General features: G+C 33.4%; 1 protein-coding gene across 7 annotated transcripts in view; it reads right to left on the bottom strand.

Moving 5' to 3' along the window:
• The window catches only part of TAF2 (TATA-box binding protein associated factor 2), a 92,401-nt gene that overhangs the window by 55,259 nt on the left and 23,879 nt on the right, over positions 1–13,263 (bottom strand). For all 7 annotated transcript variants that reach the window (XM_078072064.1, XM_036080364.2, XM_036080365.2 and 4 more), the window contains exons 7-15: positions 12,131–12,315; positions 10,751–10,864; positions 9,506–9,605; positions 7,805–7,890; positions 5,225–5,360; positions 3,847–4,001; positions 3,054–3,168; positions 2,591–2,700; positions 390–455 (exon numbers count right to left, since the gene is read on the bottom strand). In XM_078072064.1, the coding sequence (XP_077928190.1) occupies positions 390–455; positions 2,591–2,700; positions 3,054–3,168; positions 3,847–4,001; positions 5,225–5,360; positions 7,805–7,890; positions 9,506–9,605; positions 10,751–10,864; positions 12,131–12,315 (1,067 nt within the window). The remainder of the gene's footprint in view (positions 1–389; positions 456–2,590; positions 2,701–3,053; positions 3,169–3,846; positions 4,002–5,224; positions 5,361–7,804; positions 7,891–9,505; positions 9,606–10,750; positions 10,865–12,130; positions 12,316–13,263) is intronic.

Here is a 13,263-nt window from a genome sequence, read left to right as displayed (position 1 = left end):
CTGAGCTATAGTATTTTTTAAAGATGAAACACTGCCAATCAGTAAATATTACCACATAAAATTTAGAACAGTGATATTTAAATTGTATTTTGAAAGCACAGGGAGCCTCAAAGTGCCCTGAAGCCTTGTCCAAAGACAAAAAGAATCTGTATTTTCTGAGAGCTCCCTAGAAATCAGACTATCAGGACCCACTAGAAAGTACTAGATCAGAAACTGCATTTTAAGAAGATCCGCAAGTGACACACTATAGTTTGAGAAACACTGTATTTCTATGGACTTTCAAAATTTTAAAAGCAGCAATTTCAACACATTTACATACTTTTAGATGTGCATAACAAGACACATGAGAATGCATATATTATATCCTTAAACTCAAGTAACTAACTTACTCCATCGCAGAAAGATCCATGTCAACTTCTTCTCCATTCATCAGTGGAATTTTTTTCTTTTTATTCCTACATTTAGGGAAAAGTTAAGTTTACAAACTATGACATTTCCAATTCTGAAAGGAGATAAAGAACAGTTGAAGCTCAAAATAAAAATTTCAGGCAACGTTGTAAGACAGCTTGAGGAAGAAGGGATAGTGAATGTAATGGAATTTAAACACACAAAAAAATCTATTTTGAAGCTGAAGGGAATGAAGTCAATGATACTGAAATGTCTTCCTGATCAAAGTTTAATAAAAAGCAAAAATATGTAACTAAATGCCAGGTTAAAACATAGATGTACTTCCAAGAACTGGTTAGCTGCAATTTTATACAAAAAAGATTGATCTATCAACAAAGAAATCCTTTATAAAAAAACTGAAAAAATAACCAGCCCTGAAATGAGACATGAATTATTTTGAACATGTGCTCTATGTGCAAGAAGCTGTCCCATATGAAATGAGGTATGTGATTAACTATAATACATCTTAACAGTATTAATTAACATATACAACTAGTTAATATGAAAAAGATTTAGGATAAGCCCCCCCAAAAGCAATTGCTTCCATGCAAATTACTTTTTTTATTATTATGTTATGTTTTTTTTTTGTTTTTTTTTTTTTTTAAAGATTTTTTATTTATTTATCTGAGAGAGAGAATGGGAGACAGAGAGCATGAGAGGGGGAGGATCAGAGGGAGAAGCAGACTCCCCGCTGAGCAGGGAGTCCGATGCGGGACTCGATCCCGGGACTCCAGGATCATGACCTGAGCCGAAGGCAGTTGCTTAACCAACTGAGCCACCCAGGCGCCCTTATTATGTTATGTTAATCACCATACATTACATCATTAGTTTTTGATGTAGTGCTCCATGATTCATTGTTTGCATATATCATAAAAATCTACTGGATATACACTAAAAACTTGGGTGACTACAAATTAAAATAGGAACAAAGAACAGTCTTCCTGTGTTCCTCACACCAAAGAATACCCAAAGGACATACTGCTACTATAGAGAAAAAACCCTGAGGAAATGTTATGAAAAGAGTGGCAATCAGATGTTCCCAATTTCAAAGGTAGACAGAACAAAAGGAAAGGGAAATTTCAGCCTGAACTAAGAAAGAATTTTTGCAAAGGAAAAATGGTTTCAGGGAAATTTCAGAATCAATTTCTGAAGGCCGTCAAAATCAATTGACATCCCCATCTGTCTGACATGACCTCAATGTCGTCATGAGTATAAACCTTCTGTTCCTGAAGTTTTGCTATTACTATACAATCCTCCAGTGAAGCACAAAAATGTTCCCATCTTTCACTCTTCAGAATACATGCTAATGGTTGAGTTAAACAATAGTGGTAAAGAAAAAATATACTACATAGAAGATGAACGGTTGAACATTTTTTAAGGAAAATGACAATGTGCCGTTTTGAAAGACAACAAGGATGTTTTTTAAGGGGCACCTGGCTGGCTCAGTTGGAAGAGCATGCAACTCTTAATCTTGGGGTCATGAGTTCGAGCTCCATGTTGGGTGTAGGATTACTTTAAATAAATAAATAAAGGGGCACCTGGCTGGCTCAGTTGGAGGAGCATGTGACTCTTGATCTCAGGGTCGTGAGTTCGAGCTCCATGTTGGGTACAGAGATTACTTAAATAAATAAAATTAAAACAAAAAAAAGAATGTTTTGTAAAGGCATGGTGATACAGAGAAGAGGAGAAAGACATAGCAAAGAAAATGCAGGGGCTTTTTATGACATGTATTCAGCTCCTTCCTTTATATTCAATGATCATTTCCCCAATATTTACTATAGATATTAATCCAATGACACTAATAACAACAAACCTAAGCAATTTGCCTTGAACTTTTCCTGGCTCCAAAAAAAATCAAACTTCTATTCTACCTACCCCTGACCCTACAAAATAAAGATTATTAAACCTAAATCTAAATTTTTAAATTAATTAATTCAAAGAATAAAATGTTGTCAAGAACAAAAAGCAAATAAAGAATATTTGGTAATATCAACTTGAAGTAGAAGGACAAAAAAAGATACCAGATAACATGTTCTCTACTTGAAACTTAGGTATATATTAGGATTTCTATTTTGGCATTTTAATCTGTGAGACTTACAGTTTAATTATCAACTTCAGTTTAAAGTTATGATTCAATGCCTACCTTCTGCTTTTAGAATGACAGGGAATATCATGCTTAAGGCTGTTTTCTTCAATTTGCAACGTATGATTGAAGGATCCATCTAACTCCTGCACTGTCACTTTAAGTGGTCCCTTTAAAAAGAAACAGTGTTCAAAGATAATGCTAGAAAAATACCATATATGTATTCTTATGTGTACAGGTATATATTTCAAGATATAAAATAGTACTATAGAAGATGTGTGTCTAGGGACACAGAAAGGTAGCTGGTGCCAAAGGAGGGGAGAACTGGGATATCTGTGTCCCCTGAAATCTCCATCATAACCTCTTCATTGAGCCGTCATTGACACTTGGTGTTTTCTCAATTTTAACCTTTGCAAACAAATTCTCATTATGAAACTTCTTACCAGCTCTCCACCCATAAGCCCTTCCTATATTGAAACTGGGAAGAAAGCAGTACAAAAGGTCATTTTGGAAAAAATCTTACCACATATTTCTGAGTTCCCGGCGATGTATAATCTTGCTTTATTTCTAATTCCAAAACATTTCGTTTTCTGTTAAATGCAAAACTTCCATAAAATTTTACCACTCCACTCTGGTCTCTGAAGAATTGTAAAGGAATTTTTGCATATTGACATGAATATGTACTAAACAAAATAAAGGACTCATTATAATAGGTGATAACTTTCAGATGCATTCTCACCAGTTCAAGGCCTGAGAGCACACTTCAGGGTAAACCAGGTGGCAAAGTATTCAAAATTTTTGTGAAAAGTGTTTCCCCATATTTAAACAAAATTTCTGAAACGTTAACAAATTTGTGTTTTGAAAGAAGCAAAACCACTCTACTGGGTTATTAATATAATAGTGCTTTGATATGAAAAAAATGTAACAATTGAAAAGTTCCCAGATACCAGTTAAGTTGTGCCAACCCCTAACCACATCTAAAAGCCACCAGACCACTGCATCTTACAAGTAATCCTGCAGGCCTGTCTGGTGGATTATTTACCTCCCCCACCATTAAGCCTATTGCTATATTCACACACTAAAAAGTAATTCAAAATATGGCAAATTTTACAAGCATAAACATATATGTGTGTGTATCTCAATGATTAAAAGGCACCTTAGCAGAAATGATTTACAGTTCCTAGTTCTTTCTACTACTATTTAGCAACTTAAATAGTTCTCCTTTGGTCTTCCAAATCTTTCTTTTTCCTCCTTTCCCTGACACACATAACCTTATTCCCTTTCCCTCCTTGTTGAGCTGCTACTGAAAAGGATACACCCACTGCTTTATTAAAGGCTGGATGTCTTTGCCAGAGACATTTGAGATGGATTTCAAAAACCCAGATGTGGAAACCAACATCTGACTCCACATATGTGACTGGAACTTCTGTGATGAAGCTGTACTAGCCAAACTTAACAGTTTATTGAAAACCTGTAAGGATGAAAGTATCATTCAAGTAAGTTTGTATAACATACATTGTTTCCAATTCTGTACTATACCCACTTTGCATTATGACTTTACTATATAATCAATTACAAAGATAATAATTTCACATCTTACTATATAGGTGGATTTAGTTAAAGACTATTAGCAATAAAAGCATGCAAAGATTTAAACAGCCAGACTATAAAACTATTCTTCCTCAAAACATAATTCAATTTCAATAATGTCCTGGCCAAACAATGAATATTGTTTTTAAGGATTATAATAACAATAATATGTAATACCTATAATTTATTGAATCATGAGCTTTACAAAGAAACTAAACATTTAGCAAGTTGAAAACACTCATTAAGACTTATACAACTCAGGGTGCCTGGGCGGCTCAGTTGTTAAGCATCTCCCTTCGGCTCAGGTCATGATCCTAGGGTCCTGGGATCGAGCCCCGCATCAGGCTCCCTGCTCAGCGGAAAGCCTGCTTTCCCTCTCCCACTAGCCCTGCTTGTGTTCCCTCTCTCTGTCAAATAAATAAATAAAATCTTTAAAAAAAAAAAAAGACTTATACAACTCTACAAAGTTTCTTTATGGACCACCTCTCATTTAATATCTCTCCACTCTAAAGGTTAGGTGAAGGACAGAAAGATTAAAGAAACTTAACTTTAAGGCAAATATAAAATGCTTTAAAAAATTACTAAAAAGTTATTTTTCACTCACCTGTAAGAATATTATCAATGGAAAAAAAATAGCTGAACATTTACAATACATCTTGTTTCTACTGCCTCAACCACTCTATCTCAACTATTTACAACAAAACTTGCTTAAAATATATGGTAGAATTTAATAGTAGCAAAAATAAACATCTTTTAGGTTTTTTTTCTATTGAAAACACTCTAAGTGGCAGTTCATCCTTAATATTTTAGATAATGCTGAACACAAAATCGTATGTACAAATAGGTTCTACTTTCATCCCCACATTCTAATTTTATATCCATGACAATCCAGCATTAAATGGGTAAAGTACTGATACTTACTCTACATCTGAAGAAACACAAACAAGAAGCACAGGTTACTTAGTGAGCAAACAGCTAATTAGTAACAGAATTCCTGCTATAACTCCAGAGGCCCTGACTCCTATTCTACAGAATAGCATTCAGAGTATACATATGGAACGTATCTTTCTCTACGACTGTTAAGTCCTTAACTTTAATACTTACTTGTAGCATGAATTCCATACTGATCCTATTTTCAATCAATCTCATCACGAGGTGAGCTTTACACTGAAACATAGTGTAATATTCCCAAGAAAGCGTATGTGGATGCTTTATTGAAAAGTGTAGATGAGACGCTGGACTAAAAACATAAACAGCTATACTTAGTAAAACAAATTTGTATTAAATAAACAGTAAGTTTCATGGCCACATCATAATATAAGTCAGTAATTTCTTAGCATGAGAGCAACACAAGTAGGAAACTTCTTAAAATAAATTTAACTGGAAGAAAATTATGAAGTTTCATGAAAAAACATAAAGGAAAATTTTAATAAAAACACATGCCAAGCTCCCAGATAGGAAGAGTGTCAATATTTTAGTGCTCTCCAAGTTCATCATTATAATTAATGTAATTCTAACCAATATCCCAAGGTTAAACCATACACACACAAAAAACATTCCAGGTGCATTACATATCAAAAACAATTATAAAAGTACTAGAAGAAAAGAAGGAAAAAAATTTCTTGTCCTAATTCTAGGGCAGGAAAAATCTTCCAATCAATCAATCAATCCATCCATCCATCCATCCATCCAGGGGACAAAGACCAGACTATGTAAAAATTTTAAATTCTGAAATGATGAAAGAGATCATCAGTAAATTAAAAGAAAGGTACAGTCTAGTAAAAAAAATTTATGACATATATGAATGTTAAAGGTGTTTAAAATTTTTCACTATTTTAAATAATGTTGTAGTCAATGTCTTTTTACACATGTGCAAGTATTTCTGTATGGCAAATGTCTAGAAGTACAATTTCTATATGACAACATAGCTAGAAATACAACTAATGAATCAAAATCATCTATTTTAAACGTTTGATTGGTACCAACAAATTACCCTTCAAAATCACTGTACCAAATTACACTCTCACAATCTATGTGGAAGGGTAGTCATTATACTTCTTTAAAAACATGGCATTGAAATTTAAAATATTTGTTGATAGTTACACAGTAATATGTATATGATTGAACTCCATTTGGTAATGCTATACATAAATAAAGGCAGGGGGAAAAGAAAAAGGTCATGGCTACCTCCAAGAGGAACTGGTGGGAGGGAGGTATATTGCTTCCAGACGTTTTTTTTTTCCTTTGCCTTTAAAAATTAGACATACAAGACTAAATAAATGGGCAGAACCAAAGTAAAAGCATTTAGTGTAAGGAATATTTACATTCCATGGTAATGCTCTAATTATATGCTGGGAAACTGCCATATAGCAGGCAGTGAGGAGAAGAAAGTGAAAGAACTAATATTTATGAAACTTGATCTCAAGTAATCCTCACAACCAACCTGGTTAAGGACTATCACTGTCATTTTACAAATTAAAACACATACACAGAAAGGTTATGTGATTTTCTCAGATCACAAAAATAACGACAAAAATCCATTTTTGTCTAACCCCAAATTTCTATGCTTTCCCATGAACTTTCTCTTGTCTTGGTAACCATGCTACAACAAAGAAAAGGCTACTGGTTATACAACTTCAAATTTCTTAACTTCTGTGGTGCTTTTAGACACTTGGGCAGCCTGGTTAATCCTATGGGTCCCCTTTTGAGAAACTGCTAACATATACACAAAATAAAATACATAGAATTACGAAGGAAACCAATTATAACGAAATGCAGTTATAAAAATATTAAAAATTATGATATGCCAATATATATGCTAGCTTATTAATGCATTAAATAACAAGATCTGGCAGTGGTCTATTAGAGTAATATTGAGGTGGTGATAAGTGCAAACTATTTCAAAATATCTGCTAATAATTATAACGTGACAGGAAAAGATCTATGATTTCTACTGTTGACAAAGTCATAGCATTGTCTTTTGCCTACATTCATAATTAAGGAAAATATAAAATGTCAGCTAATGATTAGTGAAAATACAGAAAAACTTTCCCATCCATTTCAATCCATATTCCTTTAGGGAATCCATGGACACTAGAACAAACAAGACTGCCTGCTGGTACTATTATTTTGCTATAAGTGGCTGTCTTCTTTACAGGGACTTGCTACACAACAGAAGAAGAGAAAGGGAAAGAAAGAAGAGAAGGAAGGTAGAGAGGGAGGGAAGAAAAAAGGAAAGAAGGGAAAAAGCAAAGAATAAATGTCTAGGTAGGTGACCATTCAGATAAACAGGTATAGGTAGGATGTCCTGAAGTTGAAATTATCTACTTAGACTTAAAAAAATAACTGGTGGTCCATAAGCAAAATATTTGTTTCCATTATTTTTAAACTTTTCTAAGAACAGTACAATATACTAGCATCTGGAAATTAACATGGAAAAGAGTAAAGCCTTGTATTTTTTGAGAGTCTTTCTTTAATGTTTAAGTCCATTTGTAGCCATCACATGCAGTAAAAACAGTAAAGTAAGGAAAGGAGTAATGAGAGTATTACCAGTATTTGTGGCTTCAATATTATTACATACTATTATTTTGGCCTGTGTGGGCCTCAATACACATCCCAAGTAATCCTGAAAGACTGAACCCGTAATACAAGGTTTATAATACCACCTCTGAACAACAAACATACTTATCCTTCTCTTTTCCTCCACCAAATATGGGATGTAGTAAAACTCCACCAGTTTTTAGTTCATACGCCACTATTTTGTCTAGCTCCTAAAAAAGATAAAAATAGGAGTCAGTGAAAATTTCTTTATGTATCAAATTTTAGAACTGAACTGTGATTTCTCATTTCCTGAATCAAAATGTAAATTTCTTAAAATAAATTAGATGTATTTATAAAGTAGTTTATGTTCTTATAAACAAAACAGACTACACAGCTGGCTCAATAATACAGCCAAAAAGCCTTCTCTCCTTTGTGACTTCAGGGCTGGCCAGCAGCCTGCCAATTTTTCCTAACGGCTCTTCCCAACCTTCTCTGACCTGTGTTCCAAGTTCATTTGTTCCTTCTCTGCAGTTTGTTTCTGGTGGAGGATTTAGACAAGTAAAAAGAAATGGAGATAAAATTATGTCAGGAATCTACCCTTTTAAAACTTCTTCAATCTTCTCTAATATGACATAGATCAAAGTGAAAAAAAAAGTTTAAGGGAAAAAAGGACAACAGAACTGTTTAAATAATATATAAGCAGTATACAGAAGTGGTAAAAATCATAGTGAAGTGGTTAAAAACCAGGTTTGAATTCTGGCTCTACTACTTACTAGCTGTGTAACTTTGGTCAAATAATTTAACCTCTCTGTGCCTCAGTGTCCTCATTTGTAAAATGGGGTGTAGTAACAGGGTAGTTAGGAAGATCAATATAGTTAATATTCGTAAAATGTTTACAGTAGTTCCTGAAACACTGTAAGTGCTATATGCTATCTTTTCCCTTCATTAATAGTTTTTGAAATGAAGAATGGACTCTTCCACTTTAGATGTATAAATTCTTTTATGGTTCTAGATGTTTGAAATCCTTTACAATTATTTTTTGGCTTACTTGAGTTTACGTTTGGATGACGAAGATACATAAAATGAGAAAAGGGGAAGACGGAGGGGTCCATTTCATAAAGATATTAAAGGTCGAAATTTTTCCACTTGAGAAGGAAGGAGTTAAGCACGAGATGAGTAAAATGTATACGTACATGAACAGAAAGGGCTAGGCAAAATACAGTTGATTTTTTTTCTTTTTGGCCAAATCTTTAAATAATAGGAAAAAGACGTGACAATGACAGAGAACATAAATGCACTGAAGGACTAGCCAGCATATAATAAGCACTTACTATGTACAAGGCACCATGCACATCACATGTATGATGTCTCATAATCCCCATCTACTCTCCTTATAAGGATGAGACTTAGAAAGATTAACCAAAGTCACAAAGCTTGTAAATGTATGAGGCAGATTGAAAAGCAATCTGACTCCAGAAGCTGGGTTCTAAGTCTAAACAAATTTAGGAAGCATAGAGTTATATTATGAATGACTACTACAAGGAGCTTGGATATATCTAACGACTAATTTGATGCTGAAGGAGCTTAAATACTCTCTTGCTTATTAGCAAAAAAGTCTTTGGAAGTCAACACTGACAATGGAACTAGATAAAACAGACCATTAGTCTTTCTCAGTAAAGAGATTTTCATTTTGCTGGGATTTTCATTTTGCTGGGAAAAATGAGACACTTTCAAATGACAGTATTTTACAATTATGAAAAGTAAAGAACAAGTGACTTGTGAATCAGGAGAACACTAACATGTCCTGTTGACTTCTAAATGGGTAATGGATCTGGCTGTTTTTACCTCTTTAATCCAATGGCGGTATTCATTAACACCAAAAGTTTTTTTCATCCAAAGTCCATAAATATAGCCAGAAATTCCCTTCAGTACCCATTCATCAGACCTATGCAAAAAGTCAAAATATATTCTTTTAATCATAAAAATTCCCTTAATCATAAAAAATTTAATCATAAAAATTTTCAGATAAGGCCAAAGAGGGTAACAGAACACGTTATAGTGTGTGCTTTTATGCATTCTTAAAATATATGAAAAATAATTTTAAAAATGTATTAACAAAATATTTGGTTTAACCACTTCCAATGAGTTCTACTTACCATTACACCTTCCTCACATCTGCCTTCCAGTCTTATTTCAAGTAATGCCCCTATGTTTGCGCTGCTTCCTTCCTGGCCAACTCTGTCCATACCGTCTGTATCCAAGGAAATACTTGCCCAAAGCCAGGACTGTACTGCTCAATTTTTAAAGTTCACATTTGCCAATCCCATGAATAATTATCAATGGGATTCCAAGATCTAACGTTTAATTACTTATTTTTGGTTTTTTAAGAGGAAAGGGAATTAATACCATTCATTCATCTATTCATTCATATACTTATCCATTCATTCATTCATTTATTCAAACATGTTGCCTACCATTTTCCAGGCACTGTTCTTCACTGAAACTATGTTATTCTGGAAAAATTACAAATCAAGAGGACTTACCCTCTGCCAACAAAAAAGAAAAAGAAACCAACAGATATTCATGTACTACATATAGCACAGAATGGTCACAAAAATAAATTATAATCTTAAGGGAGTTTCATGTATTCGAATTCATCTCAAGTTAATCAAAAAAATTAAGTGTTCTTATCTCTTACTTCTTTCAAGTATTATTAGTACAAAGTTAAACACTAACAGGAAAATCCCTACATCATTATCACTATTGTAGAAGACTGTTATTTTGCCTTACACATGATCTTGAACATTACCAGTTACACTGAACATTGACATTAGAATTCTAACTGCAGTTTTCTGCACATTCAATGCCTTATATCTACAGTATTCATTCAGTTTTCTAAGAAATTGTTATCAAAATTCTTTTAAAAAAAAATAGAACTATAGTGAATTGATAGCCAAAAATCTGGGATGAAATTTATACTCATTACTTTTCTCTAAATATACAGAGAGAAAAGAAAATACAGGAAAAGAAAACAAAAACAAACTTTCCCAATTCTTTATCTCAGTAGTTGCAAACTATGAAATTACTCACCAAGACATTCTGGATATGAAACAACCAAAAAACTGCTGTGCCAAGGACTGGGCTAAACACCTTCTAGTCAGAGGTGTCTCATCTATAATCATGGCACTATGTAACAGATTTGTGCTGGAATTTAAAAGAAGAGACAATTATAACCAAGAAATAATGATTCAATCAAAATAAAATAATCACACTTTTAAAATAAGGGAATTCAAATTTGACATAAAAGAGAAAAAACAGAACATTCTTCCAAAAGCTTTCACATCTTTTCAAAATTTAGGTGAAATCCATAATCTTAATTAACTTTTGCCTAAAGTAAGGACTGTAGTGTTTCCCATTGATTTCCGTGAAAAATTTAAGTACCTTTTTCTGGAGGAAGGGGAAATTACCATTAGCCTGAAATGAGTATGTTCATCAGAAACTGATCCTCCTATGAAGGGCTCTTCTAATTTCAAAAACCTTTTCCCAATAATAACTATTAATTATTTTTTTAAGATTTTATTTGAGAGAGAGAGAGAGTGTACAAGCAGGGGCAGAGGGAGAGGGAGAGAGAAAAGCAGACTCCCCTGTTAAGCAGGGAGCCCGATGCAGGGCTCACTCCCAAACCCTGGGATCACAACCCGAGCCGAAGGCAGACGCTTAACCGACTGAGCCACCCAGGCGCCCCCAATTTTTTTTTTTTTTTTTTTAAGTAAGCTCTACACACAATGCAGGCTTGAACTCACACCTCAAGATCAAGAGTCACATGTGCTACCAACTGAGCCAGGCAGGCACCCCTATGAATTTTTTGTGCTCCATTGTTTACTTTCAAATACACTGACCCATAAGATCTTTCTAACATACTCTAGAGAATACAGGGGCAATAGTATTATTCGCCTTTTACAGATGAAAAAATTTAGGCCCAGAAAGGATAAAATGATTGAACCTAAGGCATAAAATTTATCAATCTGGAACTTTCCAAGGAAAGAAAGAAGGTAAGGCAGGAAGAGAAAGAAAAAAATGAAGTTTTCTCTCTTTTATAATTGGCAAAGAAATTTCTGACATCAGTAAAATTTTAAATGATTTAGGGGAAAAAAAAACCCATTAGACGTCCATTATATAACTTGTATGATTTTTGTTAAATGCATAAGCAGAAGAGACTAAAAAAAAATCTGTAAAACATCTCTATCAGTTATATCTGGATGAAAGTAATAGAAGTGTTTTGGGTCACTTGGAAATGTTCTTTTTTATGTTTTTCTACATTTTGAATTTTTAAAACATTAGCTTTTCTACAAAACCAACCATATTTAATTTAAAGGAAAAAACTTTGAAACATATCTTAAAATTAATCACAAAATAACCTGTCTTCCTATCATTACCCTCATTTGGGCATTTCAAATCTTAAATACCAACCTAAAAATGCTCATAGAAGCATAAGCAGCCACTTCAACATAAGCCTCATCAATGAATACAGTCTTAAAACAGGAATATGGGTATCGACATGTAAGAATTTCTTCATAAAATTCAAAAACTTCATGAAGATAAGATGTAGTATGTTTAAGCAATGGAAGAAGTTGAGGTAAACAAAAATGAGTAACCTGAAAATAAAAAGCAGGGAAGAAAATCATTAAAAGAAAATGTTACCTTTAGTATTTTAAATTTCCTAAATGTCTCAATTATAAGGAAAACTTCATTCATATAAATCCTTTTAACAAATTCATGGCAATGAGGGAAAATGCTAGTGTGATATTAGTGATTACTTTTACTGACTATGTTTATAAAATATTCATTGTACTTGAAAATTAAATTCATGATGGATTATAAATCTGTGAAATGCTTAGACCCAATGAAAATACAACTTTGGTTCCAAATTAAAATGCCTTTTGCATAAGCATACAAAACAAGAAAGATTTAAATTTCCAAGGCTTATTACAAATGCACCTTTGATTCATAAATATCTTACCTAGTGAATATTGTACTTGTCATAGTCCTATGCATCCCACTTTGGACATGGCCACTCAAATATAACATACCATCTCATCCCATATTATGATTCTGTGCCAAATAAATGGCATCAACAATGACAGAGATCACTCTGTTTAGAAGGACCTAGAGTAAGGTTTCATGCTGGAGATTAAATCTGAGCTAATCTTTTTGAATTGGACAAAAGTTTGATAGGAATGAAGAGGTAAAGAGAACATCTCAAACAAAGTCAAAACAGAAATATGGTATGGTCAGGAGAATCTAAGTAACTATATCAAATATAACAAACAAACAGGAAAGTAATGGAGAAAAAAGCTCGAAAGGAAAATTAGGGCCAAATTCTAGAAGATCCTGAAAGTCATACTAAAGAGTTCTGATTGTTGCAGGATTGTGGAGGCAAGGAAAGTTTTTAATGTATGATAAAAATTATTCTTCTAACAGTGTTAGAACAGGTTAGAGACTAACATACACGAGTGATGGGGATCTATGTATGATTAATGATCAAGGGCCCAAAGCACATCATAATTAGCACTCCTCTTGATACACAAACAAAACGCAAAATA

This window comes from Halichoerus grypus, chromosome 5 (genome assembly GCF_964656455.1).
Source record: "Halichoerus grypus chromosome 5, mHalGry1.hap1.1, whole genome shotgun sequence".
NCBI lineage: Eukaryota > Metazoa > Chordata > Mammalia > Carnivora > Phocidae > Halichoerus > Halichoerus grypus.
The sequence above is the reverse complement of the archived record's forward strand: the minus strand, read 5'-3'. Positions and strand labels throughout refer to the sequence as shown.